General features: G+C 41.3%; 3 protein-coding genes across 3 annotated transcripts; 1 reads left to right on the forward strand and 2 right to left on the reverse strand.

Moving 5' to 3' along the window:
* The first annotated feature begins 674 nt into the window (after positions 1-674).
* On the forward strand, positions 675-3,147 carry LOC6543467 (uncharacterized protein DDB_G0271670). The gene is made up of 4 exons (XM_015159193.2): positions 675-869; positions 1,739-1,908; positions 1,986-2,787; positions 2,859-3,147. Exons 1-4 carry the CDS (start codon positions 806-808, stop codon positions 3,056-3,058), a joined length of 1,236 nt encoding a protein of 411 aa, XP_015014679.1. The 5' UTR covers positions 675-805; the 3' UTR covers positions 3,059-3,147.
* A 772-nt stretch (positions 3,148-3,919) lies between these two features.
* On the reverse strand, positions 3,920-10,836 carry LOC6543425 (probable multidrug resistance-associated protein lethal(2)03659). The gene is made up of 10 exons (XM_026978965.1): positions 10,600-10,836; positions 9,313-9,409; positions 9,154-9,239; positions 8,414-8,722; positions 7,848-8,056; positions 6,156-7,783; positions 5,570-6,093; positions 5,239-5,504; positions 4,249-5,178; positions 3,920-4,179 (listed from the first exon to the last, which is right to left on the reverse strand). The coding sequence occupies exons 2-10, from the start codon at positions 9,387-9,389 to the stop codon at positions 4,141-4,143; spliced, it is 4,068 nt and encodes a 1,355-aa protein (XP_026834766.1). The 5' UTR covers positions 9,390-9,409; positions 10,600-10,836; the 3' UTR covers positions 3,920-4,140.
* Positions 10,837-12,033: 1,197 nt separating this feature from the next.
* Positions 12,034-12,994, reverse strand: LOC6543470 (40S ribosomal protein S13). The gene is made up of 3 exons (XM_001970250.3): positions 12,878-12,994; positions 12,525-12,652; positions 12,034-12,462 (listed from the first exon to the last, which is right to left on the reverse strand). Exons 1-3 carry the CDS (start codon positions 12,898-12,900, stop codon positions 12,158-12,160), a joined length of 456 nt encoding a protein of 151 aa, XP_001970286.1. The 5' UTR covers positions 12,901-12,994; the 3' UTR covers positions 12,034-12,157.
* Between the last annotated feature and the right edge of the window lie 105 nt (positions 12,995-13,099).

The raw sequence follows: 13,099 nt of genomic DNA on the forward strand, positions 1-13,099 counted from the left end.
CACTTTTACTTTACCAACTTATTTGCTTTACACTCGTAAAAAAACTGATATTTTAAAATCCGTTTATATACAACCAGTGTACATTTATTACTTTTCTTAATAGTATCTTTTGCAGAAAAGAAATATATAGTACAAAGAAAGAAATAAATGTTGTTATTCAAAATGTTGCTGATTGAAACAAGAGCTCTTTTTTCTAAGTGCCTATATTTGCCAAGTTCTTATACATATCTTAGATTTATTGAGCAAATTGGAATTGGATCCGACTGATTAGAAGTTTTCATAGATAAGATTGTTCGAGTTAAAGATATTATGACTAAATGTGGCCAGCAGGACTGCACGCTCGAAAGATTCTATCAGCCAACATTTCCAAGAAACTTTAGCTGTGTTGTGGGTCAATGCCACTTGAGGCGATTCCCTGTGTAGATCGATTGACCAATAATGCAGCGCGGACTTCCATATACACCCAATAAATGAATTTAATCAGACATCCTGAGGAAGTGAATGCCCAGTACTTCCCCGAGGACCGTAAAACTCCTTATCGGCGACTAATGTGGCCAATAATTTTTATTGCTAGACCGTGGGGTTGGCCTACACAATGAGAATGCTCTGCCTTCCTTTGCTGCCGCCGCTTATCAGTGACTGAAAATGATAAAAAAGCCAGAAAAGCCAGGTTAACATTATATTTAATTGGTAGTTCCCTTTCAACCGTCGTGTGGTGCGATTCCTATACTTTGTTCGCTCCGATCCTCGCTGAAAATATTCAACTCGGTTAATATCCTTTCGGTCATAGGAAAAGAAAGGAAAAATGCGTGTGATCACATTCAACCTTTTGCTAATGGCAATTTGTGCTTGCTCAACTCTTTGGCCAGGTTGGACATTTAATACTATTATCTAAAAGTGCAGCGCAACGACATTTGATTGAGTAAAGCAGAGCTTTATATCATTGATTGACGGACGTACAAGTGGAATTTACCAAAAATTTATGAACTTACTTAGTTCGAAAAACAGGAAAAACTAAAACAACCGAGACATCTTATCTGCGTGTTCCCGGAAATTCCAGTCAAAAATAGTGCCATGGACAGTTCCATTATTGAAATTAGTTTTGTTGACGCAGACACCATTTAGCCTCCATATTGAGAATCGAAAATTATCATCAATCTTTTAAATTTTCAAAAAGAGTTTAAAAATAACTTTTTTTCTTTTTAAAAACATACTATTGTAACAGGATTTTTAAAGCTCTACATTTGCTTAAACTGTTCTAAACAGCTTAAGATGTTGTTTTCTATAACTGCTGGTTTTAAACCTGAATTCCTAGAAGTTAATATTCCTAAAGCACAAGTTCACAAGTTCAAAGATAACAACATTACGTGTGTACATTGACCAATTTCAATCGGTTGGTAACACAAGGATACTTGTATACTTGTATGAACAATAAATGTTGTACATACATACATATATGTATTCTGTCGTGCTCCAGATTAAAATGGGACCATCGAGTGTAAAGGTTATCTGATAAAGGAAAATTCAAGCACAATAACCCAAAAAGAAGCACAATGCGAGCGTAGAAAGTAGTCAGATTTGCTTTGTGAGGCAATCGTTCCGATGTTATCTTGGTATTTGATTTATCAATCAGAGTTATTGCCCGCTCTTGAGCGACGAATTTTATCTCGTTCGGCCTTCGGGCAACCTGCCCACTCCTCCCCATTCTACTGATTCACCTGTTAACCACTTTTTTCAGCGAGTGCCCTGGAATGCTACAGTTGTGTTGGAGATGAGTGCCATGTGGAAACGGTTCCGACGGTTACATGCACTCTAGATGCCTCTGCAGCATTTGGATTGGATAAAATCGCCGCATTCAATCCGTTCAAACGGTCTCTTCTTTCTGTGATGCCACGAGCTGAAGACGATGTAAGTTGGATCATACAATAGCATCCTACTAATTGTATTAATAAATCAATGATTTACCCATTTGTACATGGACACAGGACCCCACAACCGCAGAATCCTCAACCTCCGATTCTACAACAGATTCTTCGACAGCCTCCTCCAGCACAAATGGAGATTCTAGCACGAGCTCATTGGCTTCTTCCACCACAGATATTTCAACATCCGGTTCAACTTCAGATTCCTCGGCTGCTTCTTCCACCACAAATGCAGATTCTAGCTCCAGCTCTTTGGGTTCTTCCACGATAGATTCTTCAACCTCCGATTCTACAACAGATTCCTCAACTGCTTCCCCCACCACAAATGGAGATTCCAGCACTAGCTCTTTGGCTTCTTCCCCAACAGATTCTTCAACCTCCGATTCTACAACAGATTCCTCAACTGCTTCTTCCACTACAAATGGAGATTCTAGCACTAGCTCTTTGGCTTCTTCCCCAACAGATTCTTCAACCTCCGATTCTACAACAGATTCGTCGACTGCTTCCTCCACAACAAATGATGATTCTAGCAGTAGCTCTTTGGGTTCTTCTACAACAGATTCTTCAACCTCCGATTCTACAACAGATTCGTCGACTGCTTCCTCCACAACAAATGATGATTCTAGCAGTAGCTCTTTGGGTTCTTCCACAACAGATTCTTCAACCTCCGATTCTACAACAGATTCGTCGACTGCTTCCTCCACAACAAACATTGATTCTACAAGTAGCTCTTCGGCTTCTACAGATTCTTCATCGTCCGAATCTTCCACCAGTTCTACAGCTTCTTCGCCATCTTCAAGTCCTTCACCTACTCCCCCAACAAAGTACAAGGTTGCAGCCTGTTACAGCATCTACAAGGACGGAGGTGAGCACAATGTTTTTTTTGGAACTCAATTGTTATTCAAGATATTCATTTCATATTTTTTAACCGAACAGTGTTAAACCGCGGTTGTGTTAAGGTGCCCGAAGAACAATCCGGCTGCCAGGCTGTGAAAAATGATCTTGGCATAACTGAAGACTCTGCCGATCAGTGCGATATCTGTTTGTCAGATCGGTGCAATGGAAGCACTAGTCTGAAGGTATCACTTGGCGCCATGATTCTTCTCTTGGCGATGGGACTTAAAAATGTGCTGTAAGAGATAGTGGAAAAATACTATGAATTATGTATATACTTGTTAGTAATTTGTATTCATTTTTAAATAATAAATGTTTATCTTGTATCACCTAATTTACTTTGGGACTAGGGGCTTTTTCATACCACGTTGCCAAGGAGCTTAAATCTTTTCATTTGAATTGATTGATGGATTAATCTCATACAGCTATCTTTAATGAAATGAAATTGACTTTTAAACTACATTATTTTTGTGAGAGGGAAGAACCTTTGCTTGTTTCCTAACACAGATATGAAATTAATACAGGCTAATTCAAAGCATTCAAAATTGAATATTTGTGACTTTATATAATTAGTCTCTTCAGTCTCTTCAAAAACAATGAATACATATTAGCAATTCAAAAACCTGGTAAGGAACCACCTCAAACTTGTGTGACGAAACATGGTTTTACACTTAACTAAATAAAAAAAAAAATATAATGCTTTAGTAGAGTTCCCCGGCGATCAGATACCCGTTAGACACTTTTAGAGGTATGCCACTTCAAAACCGATTAAGATAAGTTAAGTTATGGTGTTCGGAACTTCAGCCTTAGGATATTTCTTAATTTTGTTGAAATCAAAAAAATTAAGATTTTTAGAGAATTACGACAGAAACATTTGGAGGTATGCCACTTCAAAATCCGATTAAGATAAGTTGAGTTATGGAGTTTGGAACATCAGCCTTAGGACATTTCTTAATTTTTTTTAATTTCCACAATATCGTAAAATCAAAAAAAATTACAAAAAAAAATTGAAAAAAATGAATTTCTAAATTTAAGTGCAGAATTAAGAGAATTACGATAGAAACATTTCGAGGTATGCCACAAAATCCGTTAGAATAGCATACTTAGGAACAGAAAAAATATTTTATTTATTTTTAAAGGCACTTCTTTGCTCTTAGCTAAATAAATACAAATAGTAGATTTTTAAGTATTTAAAGTATTTAGCATACACACACGGACAAACATATTTACATTCACACAAAATAACACATTCAAAAACATTATGATTACTTAAACTATAATTAATCAGCTTAAGATTCGGTGACAAACACATAATAGCTGATTCTCATGAGGAAAGACTGTGATTCTGGCGGTCTTCGAATGCCTGTAATCAATTTGTAAAGTATTAAACATTCATGGTTTTTTAATGATAAAAAACAAATTAAAAACAAACCTTTTGTGCGATTTTCAGCAGGACCTCATAGGTTGCGTGACCCGTCTGCTTGACCATACCGTGGAATACCTTAGAAGCCGCCAGCGTCAGCAGCTCATAGGGCGTTCCAAACTCCACCGCTCTTCCAGCATCCATCACCAACACTTTGTCCGAGTCCATGATGGTGTGCAAACGATGGGCTATCGTCAGTACAGTGCACTCCTTGAACTTGTTGCGAATGGTGGTTTGGATGAGGCCATCTGTCTGGGGATCCACATTGGCCGTTGCTTCGTCCATTACCAGAATGCGATTCTCACGCAATATAGCCCTTGCCAAGCAGACCAATTGACGCTGACCCACGCTGAAGTTGGTTCCGCCCTCGGTGATTTTGCTCTGCAAGCCACTGGGAAGATCGGACACCACCTCCTTTAGCTTTACCTCCTCCAGGGAGCGCCACAGCTTTTCATCACTGTACTCGTCAAAGGGATCCAAGTTGTATCGCATTGTGCCGGAAAACAGCACGGGTTCCTGAGGTATGATCGAGATTTTACTGCGCAGGTCGTGTAGCCCCATCTCACTGGTATCCCTCTTGTCTATCAGCACGGATCCATCGTTGTAGGACAGTCGGAACAGGGCATTAATTAGCGAGGACTTTCCGGCTCCAGTGCGTCCCACGATGCCTACTTTCTCCTTGGGTCTTATTACAAAACTGAGTGACTTGAGCACATTTTCCGACTTAGGATCCGGCGTATAGCGCAGGCTCAGCTCGTCGAAAACGATTTTTCCCTGCTCGGGCCAGGACTTAGGTGGCTTCTTATCGGCCGGAGCTTCCAACGCTCCTTCCGGTTTAATGTCCTCGTACTCAACCACTCGCTCCACAGCAGTCATTGTATTCTCCAGCTCGGCTGACTGACGCATTCCCCACTGGACCATGCCGGTCATTCCCATGGCCTGTAGAACCCAGATAGGTTGGATGAGTCAACGCTTAAATAGTAATCCGTGTTTGCTTACCTGTGTGATTGCCAATCCCACATCACCCCCGTTCGCAGGAGGAAATATGAAGAAACTGAGAGTGATGATTGCTATGTAGATGACACAAAAACAGTCAAGCCAATATCCGAAGGCTCGCGAGGTGCTAATGAACATATAAAATGCGGAGCTATGCATGTCCTGGTAATTGTCGAACTCCGCCTCCAGAACACGTTGCGCTCCAAAGGCACGAATGGTGGACAGACCGGTCAAAGAGGCAGCCAAATGCGAGTATACTGGAGACCGAGCTATACGAACAAAATTATAGAAATATAAATATAGATGGATCGTATTTTCATAAACGGGCACGTACTAATTGCTTCCATGCGCTTTACATCCCTCGACGTTTTAAGATAGAAGGTACGCAGTTGATAGAAGATAATCCCCAGTACTACGGTTGGAATAAGGAACAGCGGATTAACAACGGCTATAACGATCACAATGCCAGCAAGCGCAAGAAAAATCTGGATGACGTCCATCATCACGGCGGGAAGTATCTCGTCAACTTGTCCCATATCCTTCGAGAAACGGTTTAGAATGCGGCCAGATGGATTCGTATTGAAGAAATACATGGCAGCTCGAGTGATGCCGCGAAACATGGAGTTGTGCAGACGAATTGAGGCTTTCATGGCTAGATTGAAGAACAAAAACGAGCGAGCCACGGTCACCAGAATGGTCAGTACTGTGATCACCGTGAATATATAAGTATCCAGCATTTCAGCGTCCACAGACAATCCAATTTCACGCAACCATGTTGACAAACGAGGCTCAAGTTCTTCAGCGCGAGTTGTATCATTATTATCTGCACGGTAAGCAACATTACCCTTTTTGGTAACCCTAAAATGTAAAGATATATATAATATAGATTTATCAAAGAACTCCCTAGAGCAATTCCTCACCAATACGAGAGAAAATAGTCACCCAGCGAGGCCAGTCCTTGCGAAAGCACACAGAAGCCCATCATCACGAAGAAGGCAAAGAAACCTCCACCAGCTTTGAAGTATTTGCTGTACAACCGCAGGCCAATTTGACCCGCCTCCTGGCGTTCCTGGTTGTTAGCTTGCTCCGCCTCGAGGTCATCCAGGCACGACTCTGCCATGGAAAGCAAAGACTGCTCGCTGTTGCGCCGCTGGTCCGAATGGCTATGAGTGTAGCTGCCCGATCGCGACCGGGATCGCTCCTCTGATTGCTCATCTCGCTCTGGATCGGCTAGCATGGTGGCGAAATCCAATCCGGATTCGCGTAGCGACTCGTAGGTGCCCACGGCGCTAACATGACCTTTGTCCATGATGACAATTTGATCGGCGTGCTGCAAGAACTGGAGCTGATGAGTAGCCAATATAACAATTCGCTCGCGTAGATAGCCCCGCATGCACTGCTCGAAAAGGTGGCGAGCCACGTGGGTGTCCACGGCACTCAGTGGATCATCCAGCAGGTAAATGGAAGTCTCCCGATAAACAGCCCTTGCCAAACTGATTCTCGCCTTTTGGCCACCTGAGAGGGAAGCTCCACGCTCACCAACTATGGTTTTATCCTTGAACGGAAGCAGCTCAAAATCTCGCTCCAGAGCACACTTTTTTACCACCTTGGCGTATCGACGGCGATCCATGGGCTGGCCGAAGAGAATATTTTGCCGCACAGTGCCAGAAAAGAGCCACGGTTCTTGGGAGGCATACGACATGGAGCCATTGACCTTTATCTCGCCAGACTCTGCGGGCAGTTCACCCAGGATGGCTTGGATGAGACTGGATTTACCAGATCCTGTTCGTCCGACGATGCCCAGCATGGTTCCAGGCTGAACACGAAGGTTTACCCCATTAAGAGAGTAATCAGGGGAGTTAACGTCCCATTTGGCCATAAGTCCGCTTATCGAGATTCCCGCCTCCGACAACTTGGCGTTCTCATTAATAGTTGCAATTGGTGGTCCTAAAAGCTTATCCTCAGCTTCGTCGCGTTCCTCATCTCCATCGCCATGAACCGTTTCCTGATTGCTGCCTTGGAAATCATCAGTAAGATCCACGCTCATATCCATCACATTGGTCTCATCGGACTGCATATACTTCTGGACACGCTTAATGGACACCAGGGTCTCCGCCATCTGGGAGATGCCTTGGGGAAAGAATACCGTCATGGTGGTACGCAGGATATTGTAGTAGGCCGTGATCAAGAAGGCCACTTCCGGGGTTAGGAACGCTCCGAGCAGCACATATCCCACCAGGCTCAGAAAAATTGAAACTCGCGTCAGGAAGATGATGAAGGAGAGCAGTATTCCCCGAATGTAGGACACATGGCGAATGGCATTTATCTCCTTCTTACGCGCATAGGCCACCATATGTTCGAATGGTAGTTCCCATGCATACATTTTGATCACCTGAATGCCCGAGATGATTTCGTTCATCATCCGAACCCTTTCATCCGTGCGTAAAGCGGTTCTAAGTCGAAGAACCGATGTTCTCTTTCCCAGATACGCCTGCATGGGGATGAACAGCAACATGAAGGCCACACCAAACACAGCCGCGATTCCAATCTGTAAAATATTTGGGTTTGTTAATCCGGGCCTGTTGGGTTCAAGAGATTATCGCATTGCTCACCTCACGGTACATCAGGTAGGTGATAAAGAGGGTCTCCAGCGGTCCCACCCACAAGTAGTGTACGAATATGGTAGCCAGATCTAGACGTCCCACGTCGTTGGACATAAGGTTCACCACATGTCCAGCAGTGGTGTCTCCCAGTGCCGACTTGCTCAGCTTCAGCGCCTTGCGGTAGATCATGCTGCACATACCAACGCGCATCTTGAGTCCTGCGAAGAAAACAGCATTTGTTAAGGTAACATGGACTGCAAATTATACATATATGAGAATAATAATTGGTTACAGCCCTTATTACAGCAAAAAAAAAAGTTTCAAACTGTTCGACAACAACCAGATTACCTAATTAAATCGGAATTTTTAATTGTTGGTCACCTTTTTATCAATGTATTTTAAAACGTTGACCGGGCATAAATTATCATTTAGACTAACAGCTTTTAGGATGAGATAATAGGTGCTAGTAATATTCTTATATATAAATAAATAATTGTTTACTTAATTTAGGATCGCATTGCTCAGAGTTGTGTACTAAATAAAATTAATTGTAAGAAGATAAAATTACGACTCACCAACATGCATTGTCCCCAGCATATACGGATGCATAATGATGACATTGAGGGCACTGCAAAGGATCACTCCAGCAGCATAGTAATAGGCCGACTCAATGGATTCTGAGCCATGTGTATAGTAGGCGATGAGTTTTAGCAGGAAGATTGGCTGAAGCGTTCGGAGGCCCAATTCCAGCAAGAAAAGCACCAGGCCAAGAAGTGCGAAGTACCAGCCGAAAACCCGGATAAGGGCTCTTAGCAAATTGGGTTTTCCTTTGGTCTTCTCAAGTTCCAACTCCCAGGAAGCGCACAATTTGTTTCCCAGAGTTTCTGCAAAAATTTCACAAGTTAACACAATTTAATCGCAGACAAGGGACTTAATTAATTCGGATTACGAAAACAATGATTACCCACCCATACCCACAGTTATCAATTTGGAAAAAGAAACACAAAATCTCAAAACAATTGAAGACATAAAGCAAATCAATTAAGCCGGTCAACGAACATACTATGTACCATGTACATGCATGCATCGATCAATACAATTTATTGTTCCCGTGATAACTACACACAGTGCGTCCAGAAAATGTAAGTCTGATTGAAGTAGACATTTGGAGTGATCACTTCATTATCTGCTGTCTTTATACACAACTATGACTTGCACAGATAACAAAGAATCTCCAATGATGTATTTATGCTTAAATCGATTTGGAATTTCGCAATTCACCATTAGGTGAATCATAATCACAATTTCACCATACCCGATTTGTGCTCTTTCAAGGCCCTGTAAAGATCCTTGGTATCCAATGTGCGCTTCCGACCCTTGATAAAAGTGGGCATGGTGTACCTATAAACATTGTTAAAAAAGAAACAAGTTACAAATATGTTTAAATTAAATGTGCATATGGTACTACGCTCACCAAAAACATGCTGCCGAAATAAAATTGGAATGTTCCCGGGGATTCTCCGGCAAATCTGCCGTTTTCAGCGACTGCATGTTGGACTCCCTCTAAAGAACTGAAATAAACGGCGTTATAAGCAGCGGAATAGATAAATAATGAACTGAGCTGTATTGGATAAGGGAAATATGTAATTCTGCTGAGTGGTTCTAGAACAATAGTCGATATGAGCACAAACACGACACATCTTAATCAAACAAACATTGCCGTTTTATTTATCAACGGTTCGTATAGACGAAGTCGTTGGCTTGACGACTCCAAGAAACTCGACGTACTTTTTTTTTAGTGGAAAACTCATTGGTTTGGGTGCTAAGGGATGGTGAATGTGTCACTGCTCATGAGTTTGTAGTTCGTCATAATAGGGCTTGATGTAACGACAGGCCCAGGGAATCAGCAATGCTGAAGAGGGGTTTGGTTCCCTAAAACCAAAGTCATTTCGCAGTACAGTGAATACCTGGTAGAAGTGCATGTAACACCGCGTACTTGTTCTACATTCTAAAGTTACAAGTTAAAAATTTGTTTAAATTACTGGAGAGATATTTGGTTTATATTTATTTATTTACAGTCCTTTGCTGTGGGGTGACAAATTTCATACTTTAAAAATAACTCGTGATTTTAAAATTCCATAGCACTGTAGCAAACAAGGGTTTTTCATTAAATTCATAGGAGGCATATTCCACACCTTATTTAAATATAAACACTTATTAAACGTTCCAAAAATATATTCTGTTTTACCGTTTTTTTTTTTTATTAGCCCTGTAACTTAACAGTTGGTTAGCTTACATATGTACATATGTACGTTGTAAAGCGTATATCTTCCAACTGGGATCCACTGTAATTGTCTGTTTCTCACTGTCTCCCTGTTCCACTCACACCCGCCCGAATGACCAGAACAAGCACTTCGAGCATTTACCGTTTACCCATTCGTAATATAAGTGCATATATATGTGTATATATATACATCTGTAAATATACATATATTTATGTGCGGGTGTGCGAAACGTACCACGTTGTTGGTAGCACAAAAAAAGGGAAACTTTTATTCAAACGTACAACTGCAAACACATTACATTTATCGCTGAACAAACAATAATCGCGCGCAGATAAAGGCCGCATCGATGGTTTTTCGTTTGTCTGTAAATTATCTAATCACATGGATTTTTTCAGGCACCCAATTACCAAGCAATCGGCAAGCGCACAATTAAAATAATTGCCATTGCTTGCGAATCTCATGTATTATGTACGTACTCTTGTCTCAATATTGTTTACATTCAACAATATGGTTATTTCTGCTGGCGAACGTGAGAAAATCGCGATAGAACCCGGCAAAGCAACACAAACTACATATATACAAATGTTGTAAATAATAAAACAAACTTCGGTCCGAGCGCCAGAAAGAGCAGCAGGCTACTGAATGCTGAATTCTGAACACTGGCAGTTTCGGTTTCGGCGGCTATCGGCTCCAAATACGAAATGCGCCCCCAGCCCCAGGAGCTCGCGAGCTACAGTGGACTCTGCCTAACAGGAACCACCATAGTTACTTCTTCCTTCTACTAATAATTAATTATAAAAACACAAAGGAGTTTGAAATCTGCTCAATACTTGATATAGCACTTTGCCACATACAACATTTTATCTATCAGCACTGCCTAATCGGAATTATATTACTGTTCTGAGAGCGCACTGTGCATGGCATCATCGTTAAATATTTTTTTCATCTTCCAAGACAAACTCCAACTCCAATCTTAACTATATTTATATGTACATATGTAGGAGCTAGTTTCATGCTCCATTAGAAGCTCCATACGTATGTATCTTCATATAAACATATGTTCATACATATGTATATTAGACAAACGGTAGTATACAGTATAGAGAAGTAAATATACATATGTGAATTCCAAATTTTTAATCTTAGTATTATTAATATCATGATTTATAACGGAAGCGCGATAACCGTTGGATTTTCACAAAAATATCAATGTTAAATCAATGATTATTCGAACATTTCCCCCATCTCATATAATAAATACATATGTAAGTATGTATGTATCTTACATAGGAAAAGTTAAATCAGAGATTCAAACATCCTAGCCATTCCTAATACAGAAGTACCACTGTACAATTGTTCCCTGTGTGCTACCCCTAGAGTGTGGCACATACATGCAAACATTTGTACATAAATATGTGCATATGTGATTTGTAGTTTCTTGCTGAAAACCATGCAACAAGTGACTGTATAGGAGTGGAAGATTCCAATTTCGACATTTGAATAGCTGTAATTGTTGAACCTAATGCCATTTCAAAATTAAAATCACTTCCTAATTCTGAAGAAAAATGTAAAGACCCCTAGAATTAAGTATGAAAATTTAGTATTTCATGCATTGGTAAATTTTACGTTCAGCTCAAAAAATCAAGGCATAAATGAAGATGCGCACTATCAAACAAAATTTTTCATGGTGTTTTTAAAAATCTTCCGGCTGCACATATTTCAAAGCGATCTTGTTTTCAAAACATTTCTATTAAGCTGTTTCAGTCAGCCTTTAGTTCACCAAGTTGTAACATTATTGGAGATGCCACAGAATTTCAATTAAAACTAAGTTCAAAAACTAAGGGTATCTTAAATGCTTTTGGTTTTGAAAATCAAATCCACATTATCCATGTAAATAAACCGCGCAGCAATTGTTTAGTCTATAAAATAGTTCCGATTTCCAGTTTTATTTGTTGGGTTTATTGGTTGTACATTGATGGAAATGTAGTACCCCGCAAGACTTGAAAGCAAACTACCAACTAGCGAATCAAGGACTTAGGCAACCAAGGCGGATGCGGTGCTCGACTCGTATTTCCAGTTGGGGGGCAGGACGCTCTTGGTCTTGTAGTAGCGGGCCAGGCGGTGGATCCTGGACTCGACCAGAATCAGACGGAACTTGCCGTCCTTGTCCTTGCGGTTGCGCTCCAAGTGCTTACGGATGGCGACGGCCTTCTTGATCATATGGTACAGATCCTCGGGAATGTCGGGCTTCAGACCCACCGACTTCATGATGCGGAGGATCTTGTTTCCGTTGACGAAACGCACCTGGGCAACTCCGTGCGAGTCACGCAGGATGATGCCTGTAAAAACCGGAATCGGGATTAACATAACCTCAAACAACAACATAAACGGAAGCACTCACCGATTTTGGAGGGCGTCAGACCCTTCTTGCCCAGCTTCTTAATCTGGTCCTTAACATCCTCGGCGTTCAGTTTCAGCCAGGATGGGACAGTGCGTCTGTAGGGGAGGGCTGATTGGGAAATACCCTTGCTGCGAACAAAATACACAATTGTTAGTACGCGTTTATGGCGGTGCCTGTCAAACACGAATACGTCTGCACCATGTGCTTGCCTTTGCGGTCGATAATGAAACCACTAAAACCCCCGGGGAATTGCATTTCACACATCCATTCGTTCGTCCCGCACGGCAGACACATTTTGCATGCATTCAGGTTGACCCACAGTCATCGAAAACAATAAAAAATTGCATTTTTACCCAGGAGCGTGCATACGACCCATCTTGATAGTCTAGTTTTTGACACCGAAAAGAAGGTGGAGACTTTTGGCACGTTGACAGCTCTACGATTGTGGAGACCTGTCAAAGCAACTATCGATAACAGAATGCTAAGCGATATTTCTTTTCTAATGCGTGGTGTAGTGATATTCCAAACAATAAATTATGTGATTTTTATTTCTAGTCTTATTAGGGCCTAAAGGT

The sequence above is a fragment of the Drosophila erecta genome, unplaced genomic scaffold (genome assembly GCF_003286155.1).
Source record: "Drosophila erecta strain 14021-0224.00,06,07 unplaced genomic scaffold, DereRS2 tig00000055-arrow-pilon, whole genome shotgun sequence".
Classification (NCBI taxonomy): Eukaryota; Metazoa; Arthropoda; class Insecta; order Diptera; family Drosophilidae; genus Drosophila; species Drosophila erecta.

What these genes read in the sequence shown, in the direction of transcription:
- LOC6543467 (XM_015159193.2), top strand. Translation starts at nt 806, where the DNA reads ATGCGTGTGATCACATTCAACCTTTTGCTAATGGCAATTTGTGCTTGC. An exon ending in TTGCTCAACTCTTTGGCCAG is followed by an intron (nt 870 to 1,738) that starts GTTGGACATTTA and finishes CACTTTTTTCAG; the next exon opens with CGAGTGCCCTGGAATGCTAC. An exon ending in CAGCATCTACAAGGACGGAG is followed by an intron (nt 2,788 to 2,858) that starts GTGAGCACAATG and finishes TTAACCGAACAG; the next exon opens with TGTTAAACCGCGGTTGTGTT.
- LOC6543425 (XM_026978965.1), bottom strand. Translation starts at nt 9,389, where the DNA reads ATGCAGTCGCTGAAAACGGCAGATTTGCCGGAGAATCCCCGGGAACAT. An exon ending in GCTGGGGACAATGCATGTTG is followed by an intron (nt 8,057 to 8,413) that starts GTGAGTCGTAAT and finishes TTTTCTTCGCAG; the next exon opens with GACTCAAGATGCGCGTTGGT. An exon ending in AAAGCGCATGGAAGCAATTA is followed by an intron (nt 5,505 to 5,569) that starts GTACGTGCCCGT and finishes TTGTTCGTATAG; the next exon opens with CTCGGTCTCCAGTATACTCG.
- LOC6543470 (XM_001970250.3), bottom strand. Translation starts at nt 12,900, where the DNA reads ATGGGTCGTATGCACGCTCCTGG. An exon ending in GGTCGTATGCACGCTCCTGG is followed by an intron (nt 12,653 to 12,877) that starts GTAAAAATGCAA and finishes TTTTGTTCGCAG; the next exon opens with CAAGGGTATTTCCCAATCAG. An exon ending in TCTGACGCCCTCCAAAATCG is followed by an intron (nt 12,463 to 12,524) that starts GTGAGTGCTTCC and finishes CGGTTTTTACAG; the next exon opens with GCATCATCCTGCGTGACTCG.